Below are 11,064 nucleotides of genomic sequence, written 5' to 3'. Positions count from 1 at the left end.
GGACGACGAGTGCGTGGGTGGGCATATGGGCATCGCGGAGGACGGGCATATTTACTGTGTGCGGGATGGGGGCGTCAGGGTCCAAGGCGCATGTCATTTTTGCGACGTTGAATGCGCGGCATAAAACCCTGCGGACGGTGAGACGGTCAGCGCGGCCGCTGTGTGGGGGAGGACGACGTACTCGTGTGGGTCATCAAAGGGCCGCTGGAGCAGCCGGGGGTATACGGGGGATGCACGTACGCGCGAAAACTCGCGGTCAATGACGGGGAGCGGACGGTCTGAGGCAGGAATCCATGGCGGGGGACGGAGGGACCGTAGCGAGTTTGGGGGCGAGGGCCGGCGGGGGCTGGGGCGCATGATCAGATGCGATACACTGGCCTCGCGAATCGTACTGGGCGGGCGTATGTCGCGTCGGGTAGGCGATTCGCCAGCAGAGCACGGTGACCGGCGGAAGGGGATGAGGCGAGCAAGGGGGGAGGGGGTAGATTATGTGGATGGTACTAGTAGGACAGCATGGAAAGAGAGAGACCGATGGCGTACGACACGAAGGAGGAGGCGCGCGACCCAAGTGGGAGATTGAACCGGATCTGCTCAGCTCGGATCACCCATCTCAGTGGTCCCCCCCCTATATAACTCATATTCCGCCGAACCTTACCTCCCGCAGCCCCTTCTTCCATCCTCGCAGACTGCCTGGGTGCTGTGGGTGTGGTACTCTATCGGCATCGCCCTCAGCCCTCGCCCGGCCCCGAATTCGAGGCGCGCTCGCACTGTTTATTCGGGCCTCCTCCTGCCCCCAATCTCACCTCCAAGTAAGGGGCCTGTCCCCCCACCCCGGATCCTGCCAACTCCACCTCGGCCGTCGCGTGCCAGTGCTCTGCAGTCTGGGCCTTTGCACGACCCTGACCTAGCGCAGGAGCCTCGGGCAGCACTGACAGCGCCAGCAGCATCCACACAACCCGGCGCCCGCTCGATCGCGAGCACGTCCTATCGCCGCCCTGCGCTCGCTTGCGACCCAGGCAAGATTGATGTGTACGTAGCGCGTACGTACGCGCCTTATCGCCTTTCTGTCACATAACGCCATCAGCGCATCCTCTTCTGCGCCCGCCGCTGCTTGGCCTCTGCTGTCCAGGCAATCCCCACGTCGAATCCCCCCCGGAAGCTCACTTGCGCACTCGGCCTCTGACCGCGCCGTGTTCGCCCCTCGAAGGAACCGGAGTGCGTCGGGCGCAGCTTGAACCATTTCACAAGCTTCCAAGTTGTTCTCCGTTGATGCACAAGTATAGAACACGGTCAGTCCACTTTAATGATGCACATGCAACTTTGTATCGTTCGTCGATGTGGTCTGGTGCAGCATCTGGTGTAGCATTCCCATGCCGAGCATCTCACCTGCGAGTGAAAAGCACCCAATCCGATAAAAAGTACGGGCAACTTTGGTTGCATTCTACGAAGCACAGGCGGTCTGCGTTCACATATGGCTACACCACACAGACAGCGTATTTATAAAATCCGCCGCCCCTCTCAACCTGGTCCAAACGGCATCTTTGACGCCGGGAAGCTTGAACCTAATGGTATTGGCAGCGTAAGACACCGCGCGCAGCACCGGTGAGGACGATGGCCTCCGGCCTTGTGCTTATGCTAGCCTAACGAGAGTGGGATGTCCGAAGACACGAACCATTTCTCTCACCGAGTAAACCGGCCGCGCAAACCAAGCACATCGTCATTATCATATTCGGTTCACGATACAATGCCCTCTTGATCACACAACATATATTCATTGCTCACTCGTCGAGTGCGTTGTTAGCTACGTAGTCTCCATTACGAGCCTACAGCGTGTAGACCTTGCCGGAAAAAACAGTCCAGCATTTCCAGGTCATCGTCGGCCAGGATGAGCCCACCGCCTCCAACTCTTGATGGTCGCCAAAGGCTCCGCCCCTTGTACAAATTCTTCGGATACCGTGCCTCCCCCGCCCGTCCCGCCCAGTCAAAGTCGAGCAACATAAACGCGCTCTCACCAGCCACAGGGCTCGTCCGCGCCATGGGGTTGGCATCACGAATATCTCTGTGTACAAAGCCCCTACCATGGAACTCCTTCAGCTTTTCCCGAATCGTCGCACCCAGATCCGCCGGTCGAGGCCAAAGGTCGAAGACCAGCTTGTAGCTGTCGCCGTCGACCGCATCCATCACCACCATCTTCCAATTATCGGGGAGATCGTTGAAGCCCCACAGCCGCGGCGCAAACCCCATCCTCGCACATTCTCTGTGCGCCTCCATGCAATATCGCTTCGTGAACGTGATGCATACCCGGCGGCTTGCGCATTCCGCGAAGAATACCAGCTTGCCATCCTCCCCGCCATTGTGCTGATGCGAGTACGTGAATGCCGCCTCGCCCGAGAGGCCGCCGCCAGCGATAGGCCCGTCATCGAAGGGCTGGAAGGACGTCGGATACGGGAAGACGCGCTCAGGCGCGTCCAGGAGACGGGAGGCAGTAGAAGCAATTATTGGCCGGTGGCTGCTGCAGTACGACTCGAGGGCACGCACGGCGCTCTTCAGCGCCCCCAGATGGCGCGCGAGCAGTTCCCGCATCTCGTAGTTCTTGTTATGATCATGCATGTTCAGCCCGCACGACAGCGGCTCCGTGGCCGGACGGCGGTTCCACGCGGCCCCAGCAAGGTGCATGTGCGGTCCTGTGGGCGGCGTCGGCAGGATGGTGCTGGGGGATGGAGGCCGCAGCGGCAGAGCACCGTATATCAGGATGAGGATGCACGGGAGAGGATTCGGCGCCAGCTCCTGCGCCTGCGGTCTTGTCGATTCATAGTAGAACGAGCATGCCTGCAGATACGGCTCTGCGCCGGACGACGAATCCCGAGGTCACTATCTGTCACATACTCCGTCCCGGCTATTTCGGCGCCGGTGAGGAGTATGTCGACTTTGTGAAAGATGTCTTGGACCCTCCCCATTCGTGCCTCCTTGTCGTTGTAGAATTCAGACATCGCGGCGGACAGCGCTTGCGCCAGCAGGTGGTCTTTGTCTGTCGTCTCGTAGTATCTGCAGTCGTCAGCAAACTGGGCAAAAACGGGGTGCAGGAGGCTCAGTGGGATCGGGTCCGTGGCCGGCGGAGGACGATTGCAGTAGAAGCTTCGTTCGTCTCTGTCTTGTAGCCTCCGAAACTCGTGCACCTTCCCTGCACTGGATGGCGCTACTTCTTTTCGATCGTCGAGGAAATCCTCTCTGTATTCTCGCACATTGTTTCGCAGCTCTGGCGCCGGGAAAATAAAACACATAAACGGAATAGGTAGGAAACGTACTGTTGTCATGCTCGTCTTCTATACGTCTTCGCTTCGCACGCGCACCAGTATTAGCTGGGAGGTAACAGGAGAGCGAAAGAACGTCAATGAGAAACGGAATACCACATGGGGCGGCGTACCTTCAGTGGGGATGATGCTATAAATGAAAGGACATTTGGTAGTATCGAGGAGACCCTGTATTTTCGGAAGATGGTCCCATATAGGCTAGTAATTCACCTCCATGGCGATGCTCGCGAGGTTATAATTATTTGCTTCCAAAGACGTTCGCAAAACCTGTCTGACGCCTTTTATCGGCAGACAGTCGTTCAGCTACAGTTCACGCGAGCATCAGCACCACATAGGAGCAGCAGCCGGCGGTACTGACCTTCCAAAGGCTGATCGTCTTCGCAGAGACTTGGAGCATCTGCATTGCGCCGACGGCTCTTCTGAAGTCCACCGCATCGACGTCCTGGATGTTCTCGAATACCACTTTTTCGGACTGAAAAACTGTCGGTGGCGCGGAGTCGACATCAACGCGTACGATCCATATTTTGTGTGTGTGCGACATGGCGAGAAGGCACGGGGTTATGCAAAGATGCGGCGGGAGCTGGTTTTGACAATGTCAAGTCATATGCCAAACAACGAAATCGCCCGTGCTACAGGTATCTTGAATGGGCGGACATAAAACTGTGCAGCATTATTGCCGCCGCCATCCTCAATGAACCCGACACCTAGAGCCTACGTATCGAGCCGCCATCAGCCGAGACACCACCATGGGGTTTGAGCATATTGACTTTGAGATTACTGGTATGCGGCGCTACTCGAGTACAGGCTGAGCGCAGAACAAGCGCCGCCGCACACGACGTCTGCACTCCACAGCCTCGCACAACACACAGCCCGAGTTCTCGAGAGTCGCTTCTCGCTCCTATACTATTGTCGAGAGGCTCTGCTCCGAGCCATAGCTTCAGAATCGCGACTTCTTCTTCAGGGACCCCTTCACTCCCCTTATGATTACCGCATCCATGTAATTGGAATACTACCAAGTCGCCTACTTGCCGTCCAAGTAAGTTCAATATGTGAACATCTGTGATCTGATGCTGAAGGCGCTCTACAGCACGCACCGCACACGGTGACTGCCCCGCACAGCCCACGTTCATGGGCGCCAAGAGCACAGTGTTCGAATTGTCGCCGGAATGTTTGTTTTTGGCGGAATGCTCGTCAAGGCCACATGGGTTCACAATCTGCAGCCTCGCGTCTGCTGACAGGCTCGCCTTCCGATATTTAAAGACTCATCGCGCGACCAGATAGACGACCTGCAGACATTTGCCCTACCTCGCCATATCATGGAGAACACAATCCCCACGAGGACAGCTGGGTGTGGACCAATCGAGGGGTCGGCGGGACTGGAGCTTGCTGCGTTAGTTTCCCAAATCGAATCCCGTACGTTGTGTGATTATTCTTGTCTCGAATCCGCTGCATAATGTGTAGATGACGAGCCTCAACACTCCACACATGTTGGCGACGACGTGTCTGCGGCGCAAGCGCCTGGCTACGATTCTCCCGAGCTCCCGATCGAGATATGGGAGCAGGTGTTCGACGCATTGGCCCTCGACACACGCGAGCTGCATTACAAGGCAGTCGTGAAGATGTGGTTGTCGTGCATGCTGGTTTGCCGGACGTGGGCTGCATCGAGATGCCGCCTGTATCGAGCGTTTGACGCTATCACTCTTGGTAAGAAGAAACAGGTTGCCAAGCTCGCGAAGATCATACGGCAAAAGGAGTTCGTCGGTGGGGTTGTACGCACTGTGGTGCTCCATCGAGCCCGCCTCCTGGGTCTTTTTGCGACCATGGTGGCGCAGAAGCTCCCGAAGGTGCAAAAGCTAGAAGTTCACGGGGCATGGCCTGCAGAGTCACTGCATGCGGATGCGACAAACGTTTTCCTTCCTCTCGCAGCGTTCACCTCCATCACGTACCTCACACTCGGACATATGGAATTTCCGTCTGCGCTGGTCTTTGGACGCCTCGCGTGCTCCCTCCCGAACCTCTCTCACCTGGAATGTACTAAGGTCCACTTTGCTAGTCGTCACTATGTGCCGAATCAGTTACACATCCGGCGGAAGTCGATTTCGCACCTTGCAGTCTACGGAGATGGAGGTGATGTTATGACTTTCTTTGCGGAGAGTACATTGGCTACGAACCTCAGACATGTTATTCTCTCTTGGCCGTCTTTTGGCGATCTGCAGCGGATGCTAGAGTGTTCTGGTGCATCGCTTTCCTCTCTAGATGTCTCGTTTGGCTTCTATGTCCAAAGCGACGCAGAGGTGCTCGGTGCGTCACATCCAACCTCCCCGCTTTGTTTTTATTCGTGTTTGTGTTGAGAATCAAATCTGTTCAGAGACCGCACTCAGTCTCCGCAACAACACCAGTCTCGAATCTCTCTCACTCAACCTCTTCCTGAACAATGCTGATACTTTGGAGTATGGCTGGTTGTATGCGGTCTTATCAACGATCTCCACGAAGACCCTCTCTCGAGTTTCTATATTACTCACGAATTGGACGATGGGGGCCGTGGCGGACGGTTTGGATGTGGCATTGCATTCGCCCGTTCTTGATCCAGTTCTCTGCTCACGGGTTGACCAGCTCATGTGTGGATCCCAGTTTTCGAATCTCGCGACGTTCACAATTCTGTGCAAGGTGCCGTCCAGCCTTGGCAACGGCGTCGACGAGGAAACCCGGCGATGTTGGCAAGAGCGAGTATCGCTCCGCTTTCCGCGTTTGGCCGAACGAGCGATGTTGTGGTAAGTAGATATGGGCGGTCTCCGTGGTTTCTGCACTGATATTTCTCCTTCCTAGTGTTCAGATCGAATCGCTGTAAATATTTACTAGCGGTCGGATATACGTGCCTATGCATTCTCTTTTCTCTTGTTCCAATGCAAGTTTGCTGTGTTTAGTACCCTTCTTTGTCTATGGCAACCGACATTGTCTTAGCGTGCATACCGTTGTCCGTATCAATCCGAGTACGTAGATGAAAGCTATACTGGTGTGGAGCTTTTTGTGCTTTATCTGGACGAGCACCCTGAGGATATCTAAGTATCATATCCGCGCCATATGAACCCACATGTTGTTCCCTGCTTCCACTACTGCAACGCCCGAGCCAGCTTGTGTGTGACAGCACAGCAGCGTACACCACTGCGGACAGGTGTGTACTACATTCAAGGCTCCGAGACTCACAGGTCCGCATCCATGGGCCAACGCTGTCCGTTATCGATTCGAGCGTGCCCGTACATGGAGGGCATCAATCAGTTTGCCAATATGGCTCTGCGGAGAAGAATCGGGGTTAACGATACCTGTGCGTGTTGCCAGCGGCTGTACCTGCCAACCGTGACCCTGTCACTACACGAGGCGCGGGACCACACTACCAGTGATGGCAAGTATATAACTAGTCACTCCCCGCAGCATCTCTCAGGAACTCTGTCACCAGACTATAAGAGCAGATTGTCCTGTATTTCCAGTCCACCGTCTACCTGTGATCCATCCGCGGTCAGCACGTCTCCATGGACATGCTCAACGAGTACGGCGACAGGTACAGCGGAGAACTAGGTGAGTACGTGCCCATCGACCCAGCCCCCAGCTACTAGATGGATTCCGTAGAGGATGGATCAGCCCCCTTGGACGAGGGCGCTGTGCGCGATCTACCATCGCTGGGCGACCAGCGGCACTCAGCGAACCATGCTAGCCTTGAGGGCCCCGGCGGTCTCGACGATACCGCCTCGCAGACCAATCCCGCGCAAAACGACCCCGGCAGCAGCGACAACCACGATGGGCGCGGCGTTGATGCTGATGCCTCGCAAACTGTAGCCCAAAATTCTGCTCGTGCTGCGGAGGTGGAGTACAAGGCGTTTCTGGACGAGGGCGACTCATCGCTTCTCCAGCTGAGGTCGACCGAAGCACATGGCGGTGTATGTGCCCTTACGTTCTCTCCGTGCCTGACCCGCGTTGCCGCCGGGTTCGAGGACGGGGTAGTCTTGGTCTGGAACGCCACGAGCCGCCACCAGGAGCGCCAGCTGCTTGGACACGAGGACTCGATCTGTTCGCTGGTATTCTCACCAGACGGTGCGGTGCTGGTGTCTGGCTCTCGCGACAGCCACATCGTCGTCTGGAATGCAGTCAGCGGAGACGAGGTGTCTCGTCTCAAGGGCCACGACGGCTTCGTCTGCGCCCTCGCATTCTCGCCCGACGGCCGGCGGCTCGCCTCCGCGTCTGTCGACTTCACCGTGCGGCTGTGGGACTGGGCGTCTGCAGAGCTGCTCGCGACATCTGTAAATCACGACGCCATGGTCATGTCCGTGGCATTCTCCCCTGATGGCACGCGCATCGCATCTGCCAGCGCCGACTGCTGTGCGAGGATCTTCGACGCACGGACCCTGGACGTCCTCGCGGTCCTGGACGAGCACGAGGCGGTCGTCTACGCCATCGCATTCTCTCCCGACGGCGAGCGCGTCGTCACGTCGTCGGACGACGAGTCGATCAAGATCTGGAACGGCCGTACGGGGGTTAACTACCTGACTATCCGCGCCCACGAAGGCGGGTCCGTGTGGGAGTCGGTGTTCTCTGCCGACGGGCGGCGCGTCATGTCCGTCGGGAGCGACGGCGCGGTGAAGATATGGGGCTCGCACGACGGGGAGTCCGTCGACGCGATCAGCCGTGCAGATGAGGTTGTGAATGCGCCGACGTTCTCCCCCGACGGCCGGTTCGCTGCGGCCGGCACGAAGGACAACATGGTATGTGTCTGGGACACGGCGACATGCAAGCAGGTGGGCTGCTTCGATGGACACACAGACAGTGTGACGCGGTTGCGGCTGTCTCGCGACGGCTCGCGGATCGTGTCCGCGTCGGATGATGGGACCGTTCGCATTCACACTGTGGGGAGCCGCGGGGCGCATTGATCGTTGAGAGGCTGCGTGCGTGCGTGTATAGGCATTGATTTCTGGGACTGGTCTCCAAAATCCTTATTGCTCCATCTCGCTTTCCATCTTGCTAGGCGTCTGTACGCATATTGCTGTATGTTAGTTATACCAACCTGGATGTATCTTGTTTAGATAATGAAGTGGTGCTTGTACATCATGATGCACACGCAACTTTGCGCAGATGTGGTGTGAGTCATGAATCAAGGTTACGTAGATGGTCAACGGTCTTCTAATGATGGATCGTTCGTCACTATGGTTTGGTGTTATAATAGAAGCAATCGACAAAAAGGTTAAGGCAACATCTGGTATAGCTTTCTCATGCTGAACATCTCACTTGCGGGTGAAACGTATGCAGTCCAATAAAAAGTACGGGCAATATATTGATCACATTCTACCAAGCAGAAGCGACCTGCGTTCGCAGCTATTTTATACAGATGGCCTGTTTATAAAATCTGCTATCTCTCTAAACCCGGTGTACACGGCATCTTGAAAACTGGGAAGCTCAAACCGGATGATAGTGGCAGCGGTTTAAGACACCACACGTAACACCGGAGTAGGGACGATGGCCTCCGGCCTTGTCCTGGCCTAATGAAAGTAGGATGCTCGAAGAAACGAACCACCTCGCTCACCGAGAGTGAAATGGCCGTGCCCCAACTAGGACATCGTAGTCAACATACTCAACTCACGATAGAACGTACTCATGATCACACAACATATATTTGTTGCCCACTCTGGTGTGTTGTTAGTCACTTTGAGTCAATTACGAGCCCACATTGTATACGCTTGCCGGAAAATACCCATCCAACATTTCCAGGTCATCATCTGCCAGGATGAGCCCACCGCCTCCAACTCTCGACGGTCGCCAAAGGCTCCACCCCTTGTACAGATTCTTTGGATGCCGTGCTTCCCCAGCCCGCCCAGCCCAGTCAAAGTCAAGCAGCATAAACGCGCTCTCACCAGCCACAGGGCTCGTCCGCGCCATGAGGTTGGCATCACGAATGTCTCCGTGCACAAAGCCCCTACCATGGAACTCCTTCAGCTTTTCCCAAATCGCTGCATGCAGATCCGCCAGTCTCAGCTCAAGATCGAAGACTAGCTTGTAGCTGTCGCCGTCGACCGCATCCATCACCACCATCTTCCAATTATCAGGGAGGTCTTGGAAGCCCCACAGCCTCGGCGCAAACCCCATCTTCGCACATTCTCTGTGCGCCTCCATACAATATCGCTTCGTGAACTTGATGCATACCTAGCGGCTTGCACATTCCCCAAAGAATATCAGTTTGCCGTCTTCCCCATCGTTGTGCTGATGTGAGTATGTGCCGCCTCGCCTGAGAGGCTATCGCCAGTTACAGGACTGTCATCGAAGGGCTGGAAGGACGTCAGATACGGGAAGACACGTTCAGGCGTGCCCAGGAGACGGGAGGTAGAACCAAATACTAACTGGTTACTTTTGTAGTACGACTCGAGGGCACGGATAGCGCTCTTCAACACCCCCAGATGGTGTGCAAGCAGCTCTTGCATCTCGTAATTCATACGATGATAATGAAAATTCAAACCACATGACAGCGGCTCCATGACAGGATGGCGATTCCAGGTGGCCTGTGGGTGGACCCAGAACTTGCCACAGGGCCTCACTCCCTGGAGGTTGATGCCGTAGGCAGGCACTATTCCGACCACTGCGTCCTGTCATGGGACCTGGCAGTCGATCCTGCCCCTCCAGGGGCGGCGAGATTACCTCGCACAGGTGCGACGACCCAGAAATATATTGATGCGGTCACCCTCAGGCTTTTACAGTTCCCTACTGTGTTTGCCACCACGGAGGAAGTGCTTAACACGGTGGCCACAATCGAGGATGCACTGAACGGCCTCTGGTCGGAATATGCAGAAGTCCCCTGCCCTTGCGCTAGGTCTAAGACCTGGTGGAATGGCAGATGTAAGCGTGCAGCGGATCGAGTGCGACGCCGCATGGCAGATGCAGACGAGGCCAGGTGGGAATATAGATCTTCTGCCGGACTCCAAGGGCACCTTCACCCCGCCTCAACTGCACTACGGGCAGAATGGGGCAGGCTGCAGCAAGATCTCAAGGACTCACGTAAGGACTTGAGCAAGGCGGTCAAGGCCACCAAACGGGAGTTCTTCGACGCCTGTATGAAGCGATCAAACCCCAAACTTATATCGGACTTTGTCGCATGGACTAAGCCCAGGAGACAATCGGCAAATGTCCAACTTAAAATGAAGGACGGCTCAGCTGCAGACGATCCTGACCGAGTAAGTTGGGCCTTCCAGGAACAGTTCACCCCAGCCAACCCTAAACCGGTCGACATGCGGGTGGTTGAACAGATGTCCCAGTGGCCTGAACGGGATTTTGTCTCGTTCAGCAAGCTGGAGCTTGAGGAGGCTTTGGCTACGATGAGTAATACATAAACTCCAGGGCCGGATCACCTCAACTGGCTGTGGATTAAATGGCTGCTTGAGAGGACAGTTATGCACAAGCGGAGTGGGTTCATGACTGAGTGTGGACTGCACATAAAGTGGCTGTTCACTGGAATATTCAATGCATGCCTCGATTATGGGGTATGCCCTGAAGCGTTTAAGGAGTCAGTGACCGTAGTCCTCCCGAAACCAAAGAAGGAGGACTACTCAACAGCCAAGTCTTACCGACCCATATGCCTGCTTAATTGCATAGGCAAATGGCTGGAGAAACTCATTGCCCGCTGTATGCAATTCGATGGGCAGAAGCACAGTATCATGCACCCAGCTCAGTGTCACAGTTTTCTATATATTTTTTCCTATTTTTATTACATTTTCTACGC

The 11,064-nt window shown here is 55.8% G+C and overlaps 6 protein-coding genes across 6 annotated transcripts; 4 read left to right on the top strand and 2 right to left on the bottom strand.

Annotated features, from left to right (window-relative positions):
* Nucleotides 1–531: 531 nt before the first annotated feature.
* Nucleotides 532–1,235, top strand: FIBRA_08495 (uncharacterized protein; the record flags this gene model as incomplete). Its single annotated transcript, XM_012330139.1, has 3 exons — nucleotides 532–568; nucleotides 615–1,029; nucleotides 1,085–1,235. 3 exons carry the CDS (start codon nucleotides 532–534, stop codon nucleotides 1,233–1,235), a joined length of 603 nt encoding a protein of 200 aa, XP_012185529.1.
* Nucleotides 1,236–1,815: 580 nt separating this feature from the next.
* Nucleotides 1,816–3,852, bottom strand: FIBRA_08494 (uncharacterized protein; the record flags this gene model as incomplete). The annotated part of the gene is made up of 6 exons (XM_012330138.1): nucleotides 1,816–2,800; nucleotides 2,887–3,256; nucleotides 3,306–3,359; nucleotides 3,425–3,479; nucleotides 3,522–3,614; nucleotides 3,670–3,852. The coding sequence occupies 6 exons, from the start codon at nucleotides 3,850–3,852 to the stop codon at nucleotides 1,816–1,818; spliced, it is 1,740 nt and encodes a 579-aa protein (XP_012185528.1).
* A 625-nt stretch (nucleotides 3,853–4,477) lies between these two features.
* On the top strand, nucleotides 4,478–6,159 carry FIBRA_08493 (uncharacterized protein; the record flags this gene model as incomplete). Its single annotated transcript, XM_012330137.1, has 5 exons — nucleotides 4,478–4,537; nucleotides 4,589–4,724; nucleotides 4,773–5,612; nucleotides 5,680–6,082; nucleotides 6,138–6,159. The coding sequence occupies 5 exons, from the start codon at nucleotides 4,478–4,480 to the stop codon at nucleotides 6,157–6,159; spliced, it is 1,461 nt and encodes a 486-aa protein (XP_012185527.1).
* A 679-nt stretch (nucleotides 6,160–6,838) lies between these two features.
* FIBRA_08492 (uncharacterized protein) lies at nucleotides 6,839–8,230 on the top strand (the record flags this gene model as incomplete). Its single annotated transcript, XM_012330136.1, has 2 exons — nucleotides 6,839–6,884; nucleotides 6,936–8,230. The coding sequence occupies 2 exons, from the start codon at nucleotides 6,839–6,841 to the stop codon at nucleotides 8,228–8,230; spliced, it is 1,341 nt and encodes a 446-aa protein (XP_012185526.1).
* Nucleotides 8,231–9,011: 781 nt separating this feature from the next.
* Nucleotides 9,012–9,440, bottom strand: FIBRA_08491 (uncharacterized protein; the record flags this gene model as incomplete). Its single annotated transcript, XM_012330135.1, has 1 exon — nucleotides 9,012–9,440. The coding sequence occupies one exon, from the start codon at nucleotides 9,438–9,440 to the stop codon at nucleotides 9,012–9,014; it is 429 nt and encodes a 142-aa protein (XP_012185525.1).
* A 392-nt stretch (nucleotides 9,441–9,832) lies between these two features.
* Nucleotides 9,833–10,675, top strand: FIBRA_08490 (uncharacterized protein; the record flags this gene model as incomplete). The annotated part of the gene is made up of 1 exon (XM_012330134.1): nucleotides 9,833–10,675. The coding sequence occupies one exon, from the start codon at nucleotides 9,833–9,835 to the stop codon at nucleotides 10,673–10,675; it is 843 nt and encodes a 280-aa protein (XP_012185524.1).
* Between the last annotated feature and the right edge of the window lie 389 nt (nucleotides 10,676–11,064).

Source organism: Fibroporia radiculosa, assembly GCF_000313525.1.
Source record: "Fibroporia radiculosa TFFH 294 genomic supercontigs, scaffold594, whole genome shotgun sequence".
Lineage (NCBI taxonomy): Eukaryota > Fungi > Basidiomycota > Agaricomycetes > Polyporales > Fibroporiaceae > Fibroporia > Fibroporia radiculosa.
Note: the sequence above shows the minus strand (reverse complement) of the source record. Positions and strands in the feature narration are given on the sequence as shown.